Below are 13,594 nucleotides of genomic sequence, written 5' to 3'. Positions count from 1 at the left end.
CCTTGCTCGCCAGGTGTTTTGTTGTACAGAGCGGAGAGACTGAGCTGGGACGTCCTTGTAATGTTAGAGCAGGTGTTCACCACTCTCTGTAGCTTTGTCTTGCTCCTGTTCCGATCAGAACAAAGGGTACAGATGACCCTGGCTCAGGGTTCAGGCAAAGCTCTCCACACCAGTGCTTCTGGAGTGGGTGTGGATTCCACTTTGGAAGATGTGGTCCCCTTGTCCATAATTCCTAATGACTGGCCTGCCAAAATTGAATATTTCCTTCATAGTTAAAAACCGAGAACTCTTTGGACAAAACTTTTCAGATATTCTCATCTGTAAGTTTTACTTTGCATTGTGATGGAGTGTCTTTAAAGAGGAACGCTTCAGACTCGTGGTGAGAGTGCTATTTTCCACTTCCTCCAGACAAGCACCTCTCCGCTTGACAGTGTCTGTCAACCTTTGCTCTCGTCCCTCAAGCTCTCTGTCCTGCTCTATCATTCCTTCTCCTCTACGTCTCAGGTGCTCTGCCATTGCTGCAAAATGTCGACTATTTTCAAATTAATCTACAAATGCTGGGCACTGATATGATGCTTTGTCTTCGCCTTTTGCTTTCCGTCTCTTCTCTGACAGGACCTGAAACCTGTTGACGTCACCAACAAGAGGAGTCTATGGGAAAACAAAGGTGCCTCTCCAACCAAGGTAGCTATTACTCATTTATTCACTGTATCATGCTGAAGAATTTGTGCAGTAATCAGAGTACCATTCTCAACCGTCCGGGGAAAATCCAAGTGAGCATCCAGATGAAGTTTGAACCCTGCCAAATTGGTTTGTGGTCTTGAAACGACTTCCAGTGGTTTATTATAGTTTTCCAGATGTCAATCAAGAAAACGTTTTGCTAAAGACATGGCGTAGGAATATTAAAACAATCTCATTTTGACCCTGGTGTCCCAGCTATGGGAGTAACAATCACTTCTGTTTGTTTTTGTTTTAAAGAACTCTCATAGCTAGTCGACCTCACCGTTAAATCTGGAATAAGCCTGGAGAGGTAAACGAGTAATTGTTCCACGTTTCTTCAAAGCTCTTATCACAGAATGACCTCACGCTCTGCTGTCACGCTGTCGACTCTTTGCTCTGTATCGTTGGCAAAGCTGCAATCTGTACTGCTGTGGTTGGACGCAGCTGCTTATTTTAATCATAATGATAACATCTAAGAGTGTCGATCCAAAATTAGATATTTATGATTTGACAAATGTGTCTCACATTCACATAATTTGTGTGGTTTCTGGCACAAGTGTCTACACCCACTAAGTCAAAACATTTTAAGGGATGTGATTATCTGCATTTTGTGAATGTAGAGTAATAAACAGTTTCTTTCCAAAATGCACAGTTAGGAATGCAACTTTCCAAATGTTTTAAGTGCTGTAAAATTAAAAAAAACAAGGAGAACATATCAACGAAGCCACAGTAGAGCTAATTTTAAAGCATTACTCCACTGACTCCATTAACACCCAGAACTTGTAAAAGCCGACCCAACAAATCCAGAGGATTACAGTTCGACGTAAATTCTGTGTTGTAAAAAAAAAAAAAGAAAAGCCTTTTACAGTGCGCCTGTTGTCCAACTGCGGTCTGAATGCTTTTCACACATGGCTGTATCACATCACCGCTCCTTCTTCTGACAACCACAAATCACTACTCCCAGTCCAGCTTCACTCGACTTTATGTTACCCTAATGGAGAAACTGTTTACAGCACTCTTTACAGGCGAGACGCCTTGCTGAGTTGCACAATGGTAGTTTGACATTATCAAATCACCGTTATCACCTCACATCTTCAAACAAGTCTGGCTAAACCTGACACAAGTGAATTGTCTTATCTTTATTTCTGTATACAGATAAAGCTGTGTTTGTAGAGCTGTGTCTTACCTGCTCATTTACTCTATTATAAACCTTCCTTCCTTCCTTCCTACCTACCCTGGCAGTAGTGTGCTTCTGCAGCCAACAGCTGCAGTGCAGACCAGAGGCTGTGGTCCGCCACAGTGAGTAGTTGGGTTGGAGGGCACCAGGCGGTGGTCTGTACTGACGTAAAGAGGGCCCTGGACAGGAAAGGTAGTGGTTAGCGGACTTGTTATTAGCTAACCATGCTATGCTGTGATGTCAGGGAAGGCAAAATGATCAGGACAGCAGTTGATTCACAAGATCTGGATAGGTTTCAGGAGTCTGTATTAGGCTTGAGTGATATGTATTTTTTCATACCGTCATACCTGCAAGTCTCTTAGTTTTTTCAGTCTAATAATTAAACAATAAACACAAAAAATGTTGAGAAAGGTAGGATTCTCACAACTGTTCTTAATTAGAAATACAACCATTTACCTTCTGAATTCAAGGTTCTCTCTTTCACCAAATTACGTAACGTTAGCTTAATTGCCTTGTTAACTCATTGTAAAACACGCCACATTCCATCTTGACAGACACAAAAATAAAACCGTCTTGGTTAGCCATGTAAGTCATTTAGTTAGTTAGCCCACTATTCCATCTATAATTAAGTCTGGTTTGCTCAAAATAAATCCTTAATTTTACACAGTTAGAGGTGAAAATATGCCATTTTTGTCACTCTGCCGTTGCTAGCTGTTGTTTACAGTCCTGAAACGTTATCCCCTGTCGCCATGTTTGCCAGCTCAGCTGCCTGTTCCACCAGCAAAGACTGACCTCTGCTGGTATGAGATGTTCACTACATACAATACATTCTCAAAAAAGCATCTCTGTATCAGGTTAATAAAAAAATAGTCCATATTTTTGATAGTATTGAAAATAATGCCATCGGGATTTCTAAATACCCTGGTATACCGTAATACCGTAATACTGCCCAAGCCTAGTCTGTAGTCCACTTTCTGCATCTGTCTTCATCTTTGCTGCTTTGTTACCTTCCTGTCTCTATGTCTTGCAGGTGGCAGGCAGAGGGGAGACCAAATCAGTCGCCAACGGTGAGTCTTTACAAAGCACTAGAAGCTTGTAACTGCAGAGCCTGTGAATGTGTATAAGAAAACAAAATAACAATGGGCGGGCAGGCATGTGGGCAAGCATGCTGCAGTTGTAGGGTGAACTTGTGGCTCCAAAATGTCAACTTTTCAGAACCTCTGAAATACCGCCTTGTTCTTAGCTTGGCCACAGTGCATTTTTTTCATTTTTGTAATTGGTTTAGAAACCAAAGGACAGGGGATTTTCTCAGCCCATAGCGGAGCACTTAATCCTTTAACTGAAGTAAAAACATGGAGATAGCCAAAATGAGTTGCAAGGTTTTAACCAGAAAGTAACAATATGCTTTATAAGCATAAGTTTAAAGGGGCGCTAAACAGTCTGACAAAGGGATACCTGTTGTAGATAATCATTTGTCTCCTCTGAAACTTTTATGGTCCTCAGACAATTCTTTCTTGAGGAGCAAGGATCTATCCTGGGAAGGCATACCGATGCATAGAAGTTCAAGATTAGCTTATTTGCATATGATGTCACACAGTGGTGCGCCGACCAGATGGAGGGCAGGCAACTGGAGCCAAAGACTACCAACACTTCACAAATGCCTGTGATTTGCACTTTGTATGGCTGTTCCAATTGATGAAATTCGGAAAAAACATAGGTCACTTTAAGTCACGAAAAATAGTATGACATAAAGGGGAGAAGGAAAAAAAGAAACTTACTAAGATACAGCAGCAGATGTGAATCAAAAACCTCTGTCTTCACTCAACTAATGTCAAACATAAACGCTGAAGTGTTGAATTGAGTTTGATGGAACTACAATGTGCTGTGACAACTTATCCCTGTTTATAGCCACAACCCAGATTCCAGTCAGGACCACTTGAGTCAAAGAAAACTTTATTTCCATTTGCAGTATTATATTTGATGGTATGGCTCTGTTCTGGGGCCTCTCTGCCTTTCCTAGACCTACACAGAAAGTGTAAGGCAGAGAGAGCATACCTCTCTGCCCTTCCATGTTTTTTTTTAAATAAACACAAGAAGTTTGTGCTCTACAGAAAGGATCAGGACTTGGTGAAAAACCTCCTTAGCCCTATGATAAGCTATTATGGCAAGGCTTAACTATACAGACCAGTAAGCAGTGATAACTAACATGTCTTTGGGGTCATCGGGTGGGAACCTCCTTTCACCAGTGTTTCGTCTAGTTGGTCCCACGACACCTCCAGGAGGCTAGACAGTGATCTCTGGTGTCCCAGAGACACTCCCCTAATGCTAGGTCTCACTGCTCCCCACACCAATCCAATAACCTCCTTTACCTTACTTACACATGGCTTTCTCAGCCCAAACAGCACTGCCACCTTCAACCAAACCCAGGCTCCGTACATGCGCGCTCCAGGTAGAAGTAGTGCCGAGACTACCTTTCCTAGCACATTCACCATACTCTATTTCACACACTACATAGCATAACTCTAATATAAGTTAAAGTTAAAGGAGATAGATAACTCACGGGATCAGCAAACACACTTACTTTGCAGCATGGTCTCAAACAAAAGAGATTCAAGTAGGCCACTCCCACACTTAAATAACCTTCCTCTTCCTGGATTTCCTCCTGAGAGGAAGTGGATCTCTCCACCTGATCTCAAGGAGTTATGTACTCTGCTTAGTAGTTCCCCCTGCTGGCCCCCAACTGACATTGTTTCTTCTCACCCAGATCCATTGGCTTGCTCTACCTGCTTCATCTGACATTTCCTTCACTGTCTTCCTCAAACTCTGTCCCCACACTCCGAGTTCCCCAGGAGTGAGACAGCCGATCTTGCTATAAATCACCTACACCCCACTTCCACTGGACAAATCCTAGTTTTCCATCCTCGCTGCTCAGCTTCTGCTCCTAAGTCTGCATATCTAAGCTTTTTTCTTTCATAGGCTTCTTCCACTGAGTCTTCCCAAGGAACTGTCAGCTCAATGAAATAAACTATCCGTTGACTCACTGACCACAACACTATGTCAGGCCTCTGCTTGGTACAAACTATTTCCTGGGGAACAACAAGCTTTCCCCTAAATCTACTTGCATTACAAGCACCTTCTAGGCGGCCACACCCTTGCCTCCTTACTAACTTATCCCTTCTGTATTTCTCCCCCTCACGGACAAACTGAATTTCTAAACTCCTATCTTAACACCTTCTCAATTCACCTGTCTTCGTTTCCTTTCGATGCCTGCAGCTAAACATTTCAACACCTGGTTATGTCGCCATATATATCGGCCTTGTGACAAGCTAACTTTACAGCCTGACAAAATATGCCTTAAGAATGCAGTACCTGAACACAATGGGCATGATGGGTCCCCATTTACCCAGTTTTAGGTTCTGGGTGGTTGGTAACACATCGTATGTAGCCCCTACCAGGAATCTAATACGATTCTCGTCCATACTCCACAGGTCCCTCCAACTAAGCTTCCTCTTCTCTACACTTTCCCAATTCAACCACTGTCCCTGTTTAGCCTCGGCCACTACCTTTGCTCCCCTTAATATCTCCTCCTGTCTACGTATCTGTTCCACGACCAGCTTTCTTTTATCTTTGAGACCTGCTTTATTCCATACAAACTTTTCCATACAATGCAACACTACTTAGGCACCTAGGAGCCCCCAACCACTTCCTAATATAGGAGCTAACCGACCTTTCAATTCTCTCCACAATGGATATTGGGATTTCATAAATTGACAATGGCCACATTAACCGTGTTGTGTTAAACATGCCTTGAGTTTGATGGAACTACAATGTGCTGTGACAACTTATCCCTGTTTTTAGCCACAACCCAGATTTCAGTCAGGACCACTTGAGTCAAAGAAAACTTTATTTCCATTTGCAGTATTATATTTGGCAGTATGGCTCTGTTCTGGGGCCTCTCTGCCTTTCCTAGACCTACACAGTAGGTAGGCCAAAGCAGTTTAAATAGGGCGCCCTAAATGAGATTTGCCAATTGTTTGCATAGAAAGGAACCATGAGATCTATCAGCTGACTCCCTTCCATCAATCAGCAGTTCCATCAGAACTAACACTATGCTCAATTTTTAACAGCATTTTACCAGTTCTCTGAGAATGCTTGACCTAGCAGGTAGAAATAGTAGCTAAAGTTAACTAACATTAGCTAGTAATATGACCTTGGCAGCAGTACATACATGTTTAGAGTTTAAATATGAAAGACAGTTATACTCCAGCACATGTACTCACCTGACCAAAAACAAGACAGTCGTTTCAGTCGTGGACCCAACAGCACACAAAGTAATTGTAGTCCACTAGACTCTTGGACACTTTCATCAGTTTGTTGTGTAACATTAGTAATATGAGGTCTGGAGGATGAGGTAATTTGTAAATGACGATCATGTCAACACTGGGCAAATCAGACAAGTTATATGAAAAATCACTTTACTTTCTTTTGTATCTATCACGTTGGATGCCTGCAGGTTCATCCAGCCCTTTTATGTAGTTATGTTCCTCTATTTTTGCTTCAAGCAGTATATGGATTTATCACTTCCTGCCCTTCATCTGAATTTCATGTGTCATGATGGCATGTCACATGATTGCAAACAAGCCCTGAGATCCCACACATGTCCACTCAGTTGGCTCAACCCATGAGTAGAGGTATTTTGTGTAGTAAAAAGAACATGATCCCTCACTGGCTTCCCACCAGCAAACATTTCCAGTTGTTCTGGACAAATGTCCCAGCACTTTTGCAAGATGGCTTTTTTTTTTTTTTTTTTAAGAGTTTGAAGGTATGCCCTTCTTGTTAAGTGTGTCATCTTGTCACTGGCTCTTTGATTTACATGACACCATATGTCACAAAACCAATAACTGACCCTGTCATACCCAACTCTGTGGCCTTTTTCAGTTTGCCGTTTGGCCTTTTGCACCACAGGGTTTTAGAATTCCACTTAAACATTGCTTGCTATTTTAAAATCCGAGTTGAGTTCAGCCTCCTCCTCCTTTTGTTCTCCCAGCTGGCAGAAGAGGAGTTTTGGCCTTGAGGGATTCTGTACATGTCTGCGTAATGTGTTCAGCGTACAGCTTCACACACATATACTGTAGATACACACGAATTTCACCTCTGTAAACCCACTCAACAGCCATTTCGACACCACTCAAACCTTTTGGCTGTTCCACTCATATGCATGTCCACTCGTGCTGCTCTTGTGCTGCTCAGACCACAGTCCTGCCTCTCATGTTAGAGTGTTAGCAGCATTGTTCCTGCCAGGCTGGTTTGTCACATTAATGGCTGGTATGTTGGAGATTAGCACACTGTGTCACTCTGACTCAGAGGATGACAGAGGCTTTGTATAGATTTTATATTTCTTGCTAGATGTTGGCTGTGGGACTTTACAGACATTTGATACCACCCTGGACCCCATACAAGCTAGCAGCCTCACACTGTCCACATGCCTGGCTCTAACAGAGAACTTCCAAAATAATAATGTTCACCATGTTGGACATTTAAACCTCTGGCTGTATTGAATTTAAAGTAAGAATTTCTGGCCTCTTGATTCAAAATGAATTGCAACAGTTTGAAAAATGACCAACAGACAGACATATAAAAAACATATGCAGATAAAGTATCTGTGCTGTCCCCTATTGTTTTCAAATCTGATTCGGGTTTATGTTCACCGCCATTTTGTCAATCTCCTGGAGCCAGCAAATCTAAGTTTGAGCAAGTTTTGAGTGGAGTCTGGGTGAAACTAAAGTGGGGCAAGCAAGCAGCAACTAACACAGTCTAGTAGATCTGTCAATCAAGCAAACACCCCCAAAATATCCCTCTCGAAGTTGTTTTCTTCTTAAAGGAGTAACATTTTTTAACAATTTTGACCCAGAAACAAAAGCCGTAAAATTATTTTGATTCCTTGTTTTAAAAGAAATGTAACAGAGAGGAGATGAGGGTCTTTTTTCTGAAGTTTGATTCAGTGAAGTTCTTAAAGCAAGCATCAAATGACCTTTAAAGCAAGGGTAGGCAGAAACCTGGTGAAGGCAAAAAAAGACAGAATTTGAAAATACACTCTCCTCCTGCAGCTTTCTCCTCTCTGTCCTAAACCTCTCCCACCAGATGACAATGGGCATATGCACACTTCATACAGTAACCCAGTGTTTCCCATACATTGGTTTATTTAATCTTATTTCATTATAAAGTTGAACACAGCACATTCACTATCTGTGTTTATCAGACCACAATTAAGACAAGAAGTAGCTGGGTAGCCATGCCATGTTCCCTCTGCCTCACTCCCTGCTACTGTGGACTGCTTCCCTGGGAGGAGAGCAGGAAACGGACCTTGCCTGAATTTGGCCAGCACAAACCCCCCAGGACCAAGCTGGTGGTCAGTGGCAGCGCTGGCTCTAACCGTTGTAATGGCAGCAACAGAAAGTTTGCTAATTTGGCAGAGAGTTTGGACTGTCCAGTTAATCGGAGCCAGGGTTTACGCCAGCTGGTTTGGGTTGCTGTGGCGACTGACCAAGGGTCTGTCTCCAGAGCTGCTGCCTGCTCTCCTCCCAGCGAGGAGTGAGGTGGAGGACACACTGTGATCAGAAGCTCCAGCTAATGTTAGCTACATAAATTTGGCTCCGGTTAGCAGAAGGCTAAACTATTGGCAACATTTTATCTCCATCTCTTAAACACCTTGACAATATTGATACTTGTTTCACTTTGTTTATTGTCAGACTCTATTTTAGACTCGCTTTTTGAGTTCATCATCCTGTTTTTGGGTTGCTTTGCAGTGTAAGCAGTTGTTGCGAATGCTTGAATAACAACCTTCTCTTCAGGATTCTCCACCATTGGATCGGGCGTTTACCCAGGGGAGGTGCATGCACATCCGCATTTGTATAACAGCTGATAGGAATGCCCTCTCCCTAAAAAACAAAATGTGATTGGCCAAAATCTCCCGTCACAGCCAAACTTTTCTGAAGCCTGAAAACAGAGCCAAGAGGAGGTGCAGAAGTTTAGTTTTCTCATAGACCACTTGAATTACAAGATGCTTAAAGTTTATCATGGGACGTTTACCCAATGATGCAAAAATTAAACTGCCCATCCTAGCTTTAAACTGTTTGTTTCCAGCATGTGGTGTTTGTTGCCTAGTTTGAATCAGAGTTATTAACCCACACCTGTCAGCAGACTCATGTTTAAGCCGCTGATGTACTTGTTTTGCGTCTTTCTCCAGGTATGGGACATTAATGTCTTGAAGGAGCCACTAAAGCTGGGGACCACGACAATCCAAGACTCTTCCTTTGACTTTGTCTTAAGAACCAAATAATGACCACATTCCCAAGAGGGACCCTGAAGAGAACCGAGGGACAGGAAAGACGCTGTCCGAGCACTGTACCGAAACAGCATCTTATTTTTGTACGGTCGCCACGTAAAGTGCCTTTGTACAATAATTTTTGCTTTCTAAAAGAAACAAAATGCTGTGAAATTAGGACATTTGTAATTAATATTACTAATTACTTTTACAATCCTGCCAGGAAGTAAAAAAATAATTAAATTTAGATTTATCTGTTGTACTCCCTGCCGACTGTTTTGATAGAGACGGAGTAGATGAGGTAAAAGTTTCCACATTCCAAAGAGATGGGTGAAATCAGTTCTCTCCCTCATACAGTACATTTTCCATCTCTTTTTTATTTATATTTAAAGCAAAAGCTTCACACATTGCTATTTTATTCAACGTTCACCAGTTCAGGATAGAAATATAAGCACTTCTAGAATTTAGCTGATTTCACTTTTATTATGTCTTACCAATAGTGCAGCAATGGTCTGAGTAATATATGTTAGCACATGTGATGTTTTTGAATATGACCTATCATACTGTATCTTATATAACATCTTTATACTCATAACAAAAAGTATTTTTGCTTTTTTTGTATCCATCAACTGTTCACCAACAGGCAGTTAATTTCGGTGGTGATAGGAGTTTGAATATTCAGAAGGCCATTATGACTTTTATTATCCTTTATGTCATTTAATTTATGTTTTAATGTGTTTTTGTCTTTTTCTATTTCCAGCTGTTTTTGTAGCTTTTGTACCTGTTTGATCACTTTAAAATCTTCAAACATTCCTCCTAAAAAGCAGGTGCACAAGGTGCCTTTGCTGCTTAAAAGCTGTAGTTTTTACAATGTAGGAAGTTTGCAAACCAGTTTTCTTAAAATCTACCTTAACTTCTACTAACTTCTTTAATTGCCTCTATGCACACTCTTACGCTCAGCGATTATTTTCTAATTGAGGGCATATAAAGTAAAATCAGGGTGCCTACGCATATAGCAAGATACTCGTACAGTACAAGGATATTTACCACTATGTTAAGTCTTCTGGCCTTATGATTGCAATGAAAACATTTATGACAGCTGAGGTACAGTACATGATAGCCTCACAGCAACTCAGTATGATATTAAGTCTTGTGATTTTTCATGTTTATTTTTCACTGACATGGTCTTAAGTAGCACATTCCCTCTCATAGTGTTTGCGCGGCACAAGCTTTGATTATATTAATTTGCCGGGGCATTAAATTGATCCATGTTACTGCTCAAAAAGTCTGACAATCACATTCCATGGCTCCTGAAAAGAGCAGGGGAGCTTGACCAAAATATTTTTAAGCGTGATTTAATGTGACATTTATGTTTTTTTTTAATACAGTGATTTCATAATGCCTTATTGTTTTTTTTCTACAACTTGTTGTGTCCATTTTATGGTTTTTAAAGTTCTTTCATGTTTAACCAGACACTTGTTTGTGTAGCGCAAAGCCTATGCAAAACACACTATCTGTAGCCTCTGTAAACACTCCCAATGTCATACAAGTGGGCAGTTACCAACTGGATGAATGTTTTAAACATTGTACGCTTCACTCAACAACAGCAATAAAGACATTGAGGTATTCCACATTGTTATGTTTCATTTCATAACTGCTCCACTATGGACCACATTATATTGTGTTTATACCCACTGTAGCACAAGTTGTTGAAACAGTTGTCTTATTACTGAGCCATGATACTGACAAAATGTGGTAAAGGGTTATCAAATAAGCTTTATAATTTTCCTCTATCTCCAGTCAGTTGCTGAAAAATAAAGCATGGCACTGTTTTTCTTCACCACCAGTCATTCGAGTTTTTACCATTTTATTTCAAGGCTAGTGTGTAGGATTTAGTGACACCTAGTGGTGAGGTTGTAGATTGCAACTGGCTGAAACTTGTCCTGTGTACAAAGTGTCTTGGAGAGCTACAGGAGAGCTATGGTGGGTTGGTGCGAAAACACAAAAAACATGAATCACCCAATCTAGATCCATTGTTTGGTTTGTCCATTCTAGGCTACTGTAGAAACAACACGGTAGACTCTGTGGAAGAGGACCCGCTCCCTGTGTGAATATCAACGGCTCATGCTCAGGCAGACGTGTCCAAAGTCTGGCCCAGAGACCAATTATGGTCCGCAGGCCAATTTTAATTGGCCTTCGGCTTGTCTTTCAAAATATACTATATGACTAACACAATACTGGCTTATCAAGAAAGATCATTTAGCAGTTTTTCATCCATTCACCTCACGACAGCCAGATGATCGTACAGGTTGTAGCAAAAAAACGAGGTGACGTATTCATTGTAGTAAGCCCCATTTGTTTGCCGAACAGTGGGGCTAACATATATACTTACTACATACTATATACTTTTGCCATATCTTGTTGGCAAAACAGTAAAAACGTCCTTCCTGGAAACGAAGGCTTTTAGGGCAGTCTTCTGTTCCTCTCTCAAGGAAAAAGATAAGTGTAGTTGGCTTAGCGTTTCTTCCAAAGCTAAATTGAATGGACGCGGTCCTTTGGCAGCTGCCATCTTTGCTGTTTACTTTTCGACTCCTATGACACAGCGCTGTCGTCATCATATTACACCCGCCCAGAGCTCACCTCTGTCAGATAGACTGATCTTGGCGATTCAGCAGGCTCTGTTTGTCAGGGCCAGATTCCCATGCAGTGCAAATTCGAATTTGCTAGGGGCGGGGCATCTGAATTTCCAGGTTAATTTCCTGCTAGATAGCAGACATGATCACAGCAAAGAAACATAGGCAAGGAGAGCCGCTGCTTTCAGGAGTAGTGGAAAGTTGAATATGTCTTCACTTAAAGATGACAGCTGTGTTTGTGTCATTTGTTTGTGATTTTTTTAAATAACCCATATGATGCAAAAAGCAGCTGGCCCACAGGTATTTTCACATTATCCTCAAAGATTGGACACCCTTGTTCTATGGTAACGCAAATATAGCTATGGATATTGTATTCCATATCTGACAATATGCCCCCCTAAATCCTACACACTGGACCTTTAACTGAAAGCACTGATGGCTAAACTCCATGCTAAACACACTGGTGAAGCATCACCTACTGGTAGCAGAAAAACGAATGGTTTGGTAGAGTGATTTAAAAATTAATAAAATTATGGACTGATGTTGATCTTATTATTATATTAACATTATTCTACTAATTATTGTCAGTGTCTGAGTAGTTTTTCAATGGTGTTTTTACTATGTATGCTTGGCTGAGGAGGCCGCTACGCACTTCCTATGTCAAGTGCGTGTGGGGGATAGACACTAGTGCGCATGCCCAAAGTCTTGGAGGGGAGGGCACAAGTTGCACGTGCGGCTGATTGTTTTACCTGGCTGCAATTTGATTGGCTGTCATTTGTAGTAGTTGTCAAAAGTGAAGAGTTTAGTAAGTATGCCATGAACAATGTGGATTATCTTCTACAGTACGAATGAAAAAGCCTGCCTTTTTGTACAGAATTTGAGATAAAACCCCTTGGTGCCCACTGGACTCGGAGTACTGTTATAAACCACACCGCTGGTTAAAGAAAATAATGCCGTTTTAACGTGAGGTGGTTCGCTAGGAGGAAATGGCTAACTGCTAACTGCTAGCTAGCTTGAGGAGACGTTTTCCTTCCCGTGTGTTCTTCGGAGAAGGTGGTTCCTGTTGAAGAACAAAATGACAGCTCATACAAACGAGGAACTGAGCACTGTAACAGGGGAGAACAGGTATGTACCTATTAGAATATTACCTGTTTGTGGGAAACGTGAAATAGCGTCATGTCAAACTGTGACATACCTGGCTGGTTTTGCTACTGTCAGGTGTAGTTCGTCCCCACCATTTTCTTGCCAATTTAAAACGCCCCTGTACGTTAACTTTAGCTAGCTAACTTTGTGTTGGCCAAATTTGTTTGGTGAAAGCGTTTGGATGAAAAACAAAAAAAAACAAACACATTTTGGTTGTTGGTAAGCAACTGATTGGATGGTAAAGAAATTGTATATATCATTTTATACACTGTGTGTAAGTAACTTAGCAACTTACATTATCTATTGATGTGTCCAGTGATAGATTTGATTTGTGACAACTTTCGCTTCACAGAGATCAACATGTAGTTTTGCTCATTGTGTACCTTTATTGACATGTAAAAGAGGATTATCAGACTAAAAAAGCTAGTGCGAAAATACAGCTGGGGCCATAAAGTGGGATAGCACTATAAATTAACACACAAATGACAATAACTAGCATAAACCATCATGCTTAAGCAGACACACCATAGACAATAACAAAAAGCAGCGTTTGTATTACAGAAAACAGCAAACTACTCAGTCCAGCATGCTGGGAGA

The 13,594-nt window shown here is 41.3% G+C and overlaps 2 protein-coding genes across 7 annotated transcripts in view; both read left to right on the top strand.

Annotated features, from left to right (window-relative positions):
- Positions 1-10,852, top strand: part of cald1a (caldesmon 1a) — a 90,230-nt gene extending 79,378 nt beyond the window's left edge. For 5 of the 6 annotated variants that reach the window (XM_049566135.1, XM_049566132.1, XM_049566137.1 and 2 more), the window contains 3 exons: positions 616-684; positions 2,928-2,964; positions 9,144-10,852. In XM_049566135.1, the coding sequence (XP_049422092.1) occupies positions 616-684; positions 2,928-2,964; positions 9,144-9,157 (120 nt within the window). In that variant the 3' untranslated portion in view covers positions 9,158-10,852. Of the gene's footprint in view, positions 1-615; positions 685-978; positions 1,031-2,927; positions 2,965-9,143 lie in introns of all 6 variants that reach the window. The other variant, XR_007448333.1, reaches the window with a different exon arrangement.
- Positions 10,853-12,623: 1,771 nt separating this feature from the next.
- tnnt2e (troponin T2e, cardiac) overlaps positions 12,624-13,594 on the top strand; it is a 22,986-nt gene continuing 22,015 nt past the window's right edge. Inside the window, exon 1 of the mRNA XM_049566769.1 lies at positions 12,624-12,979. The gene's annotated coding sequence lies outside the window, so the exon portion shown is untranslated. The remainder of the gene's footprint in view (positions 12,980-13,594) is intronic.

Source organism: Epinephelus fuscoguttatus, linkage group LG22, assembly GCF_011397635.1.
Source record: "Epinephelus fuscoguttatus linkage group LG22, E.fuscoguttatus.final_Chr_v1".
In the NCBI taxonomy this organism is placed as follows: domain Eukaryota; kingdom Metazoa; phylum Chordata; class Actinopteri; order Perciformes; family Serranidae; genus Epinephelus; species Epinephelus fuscoguttatus.
This window is presented reverse-complemented; position numbering and strand designations above follow the sequence as displayed.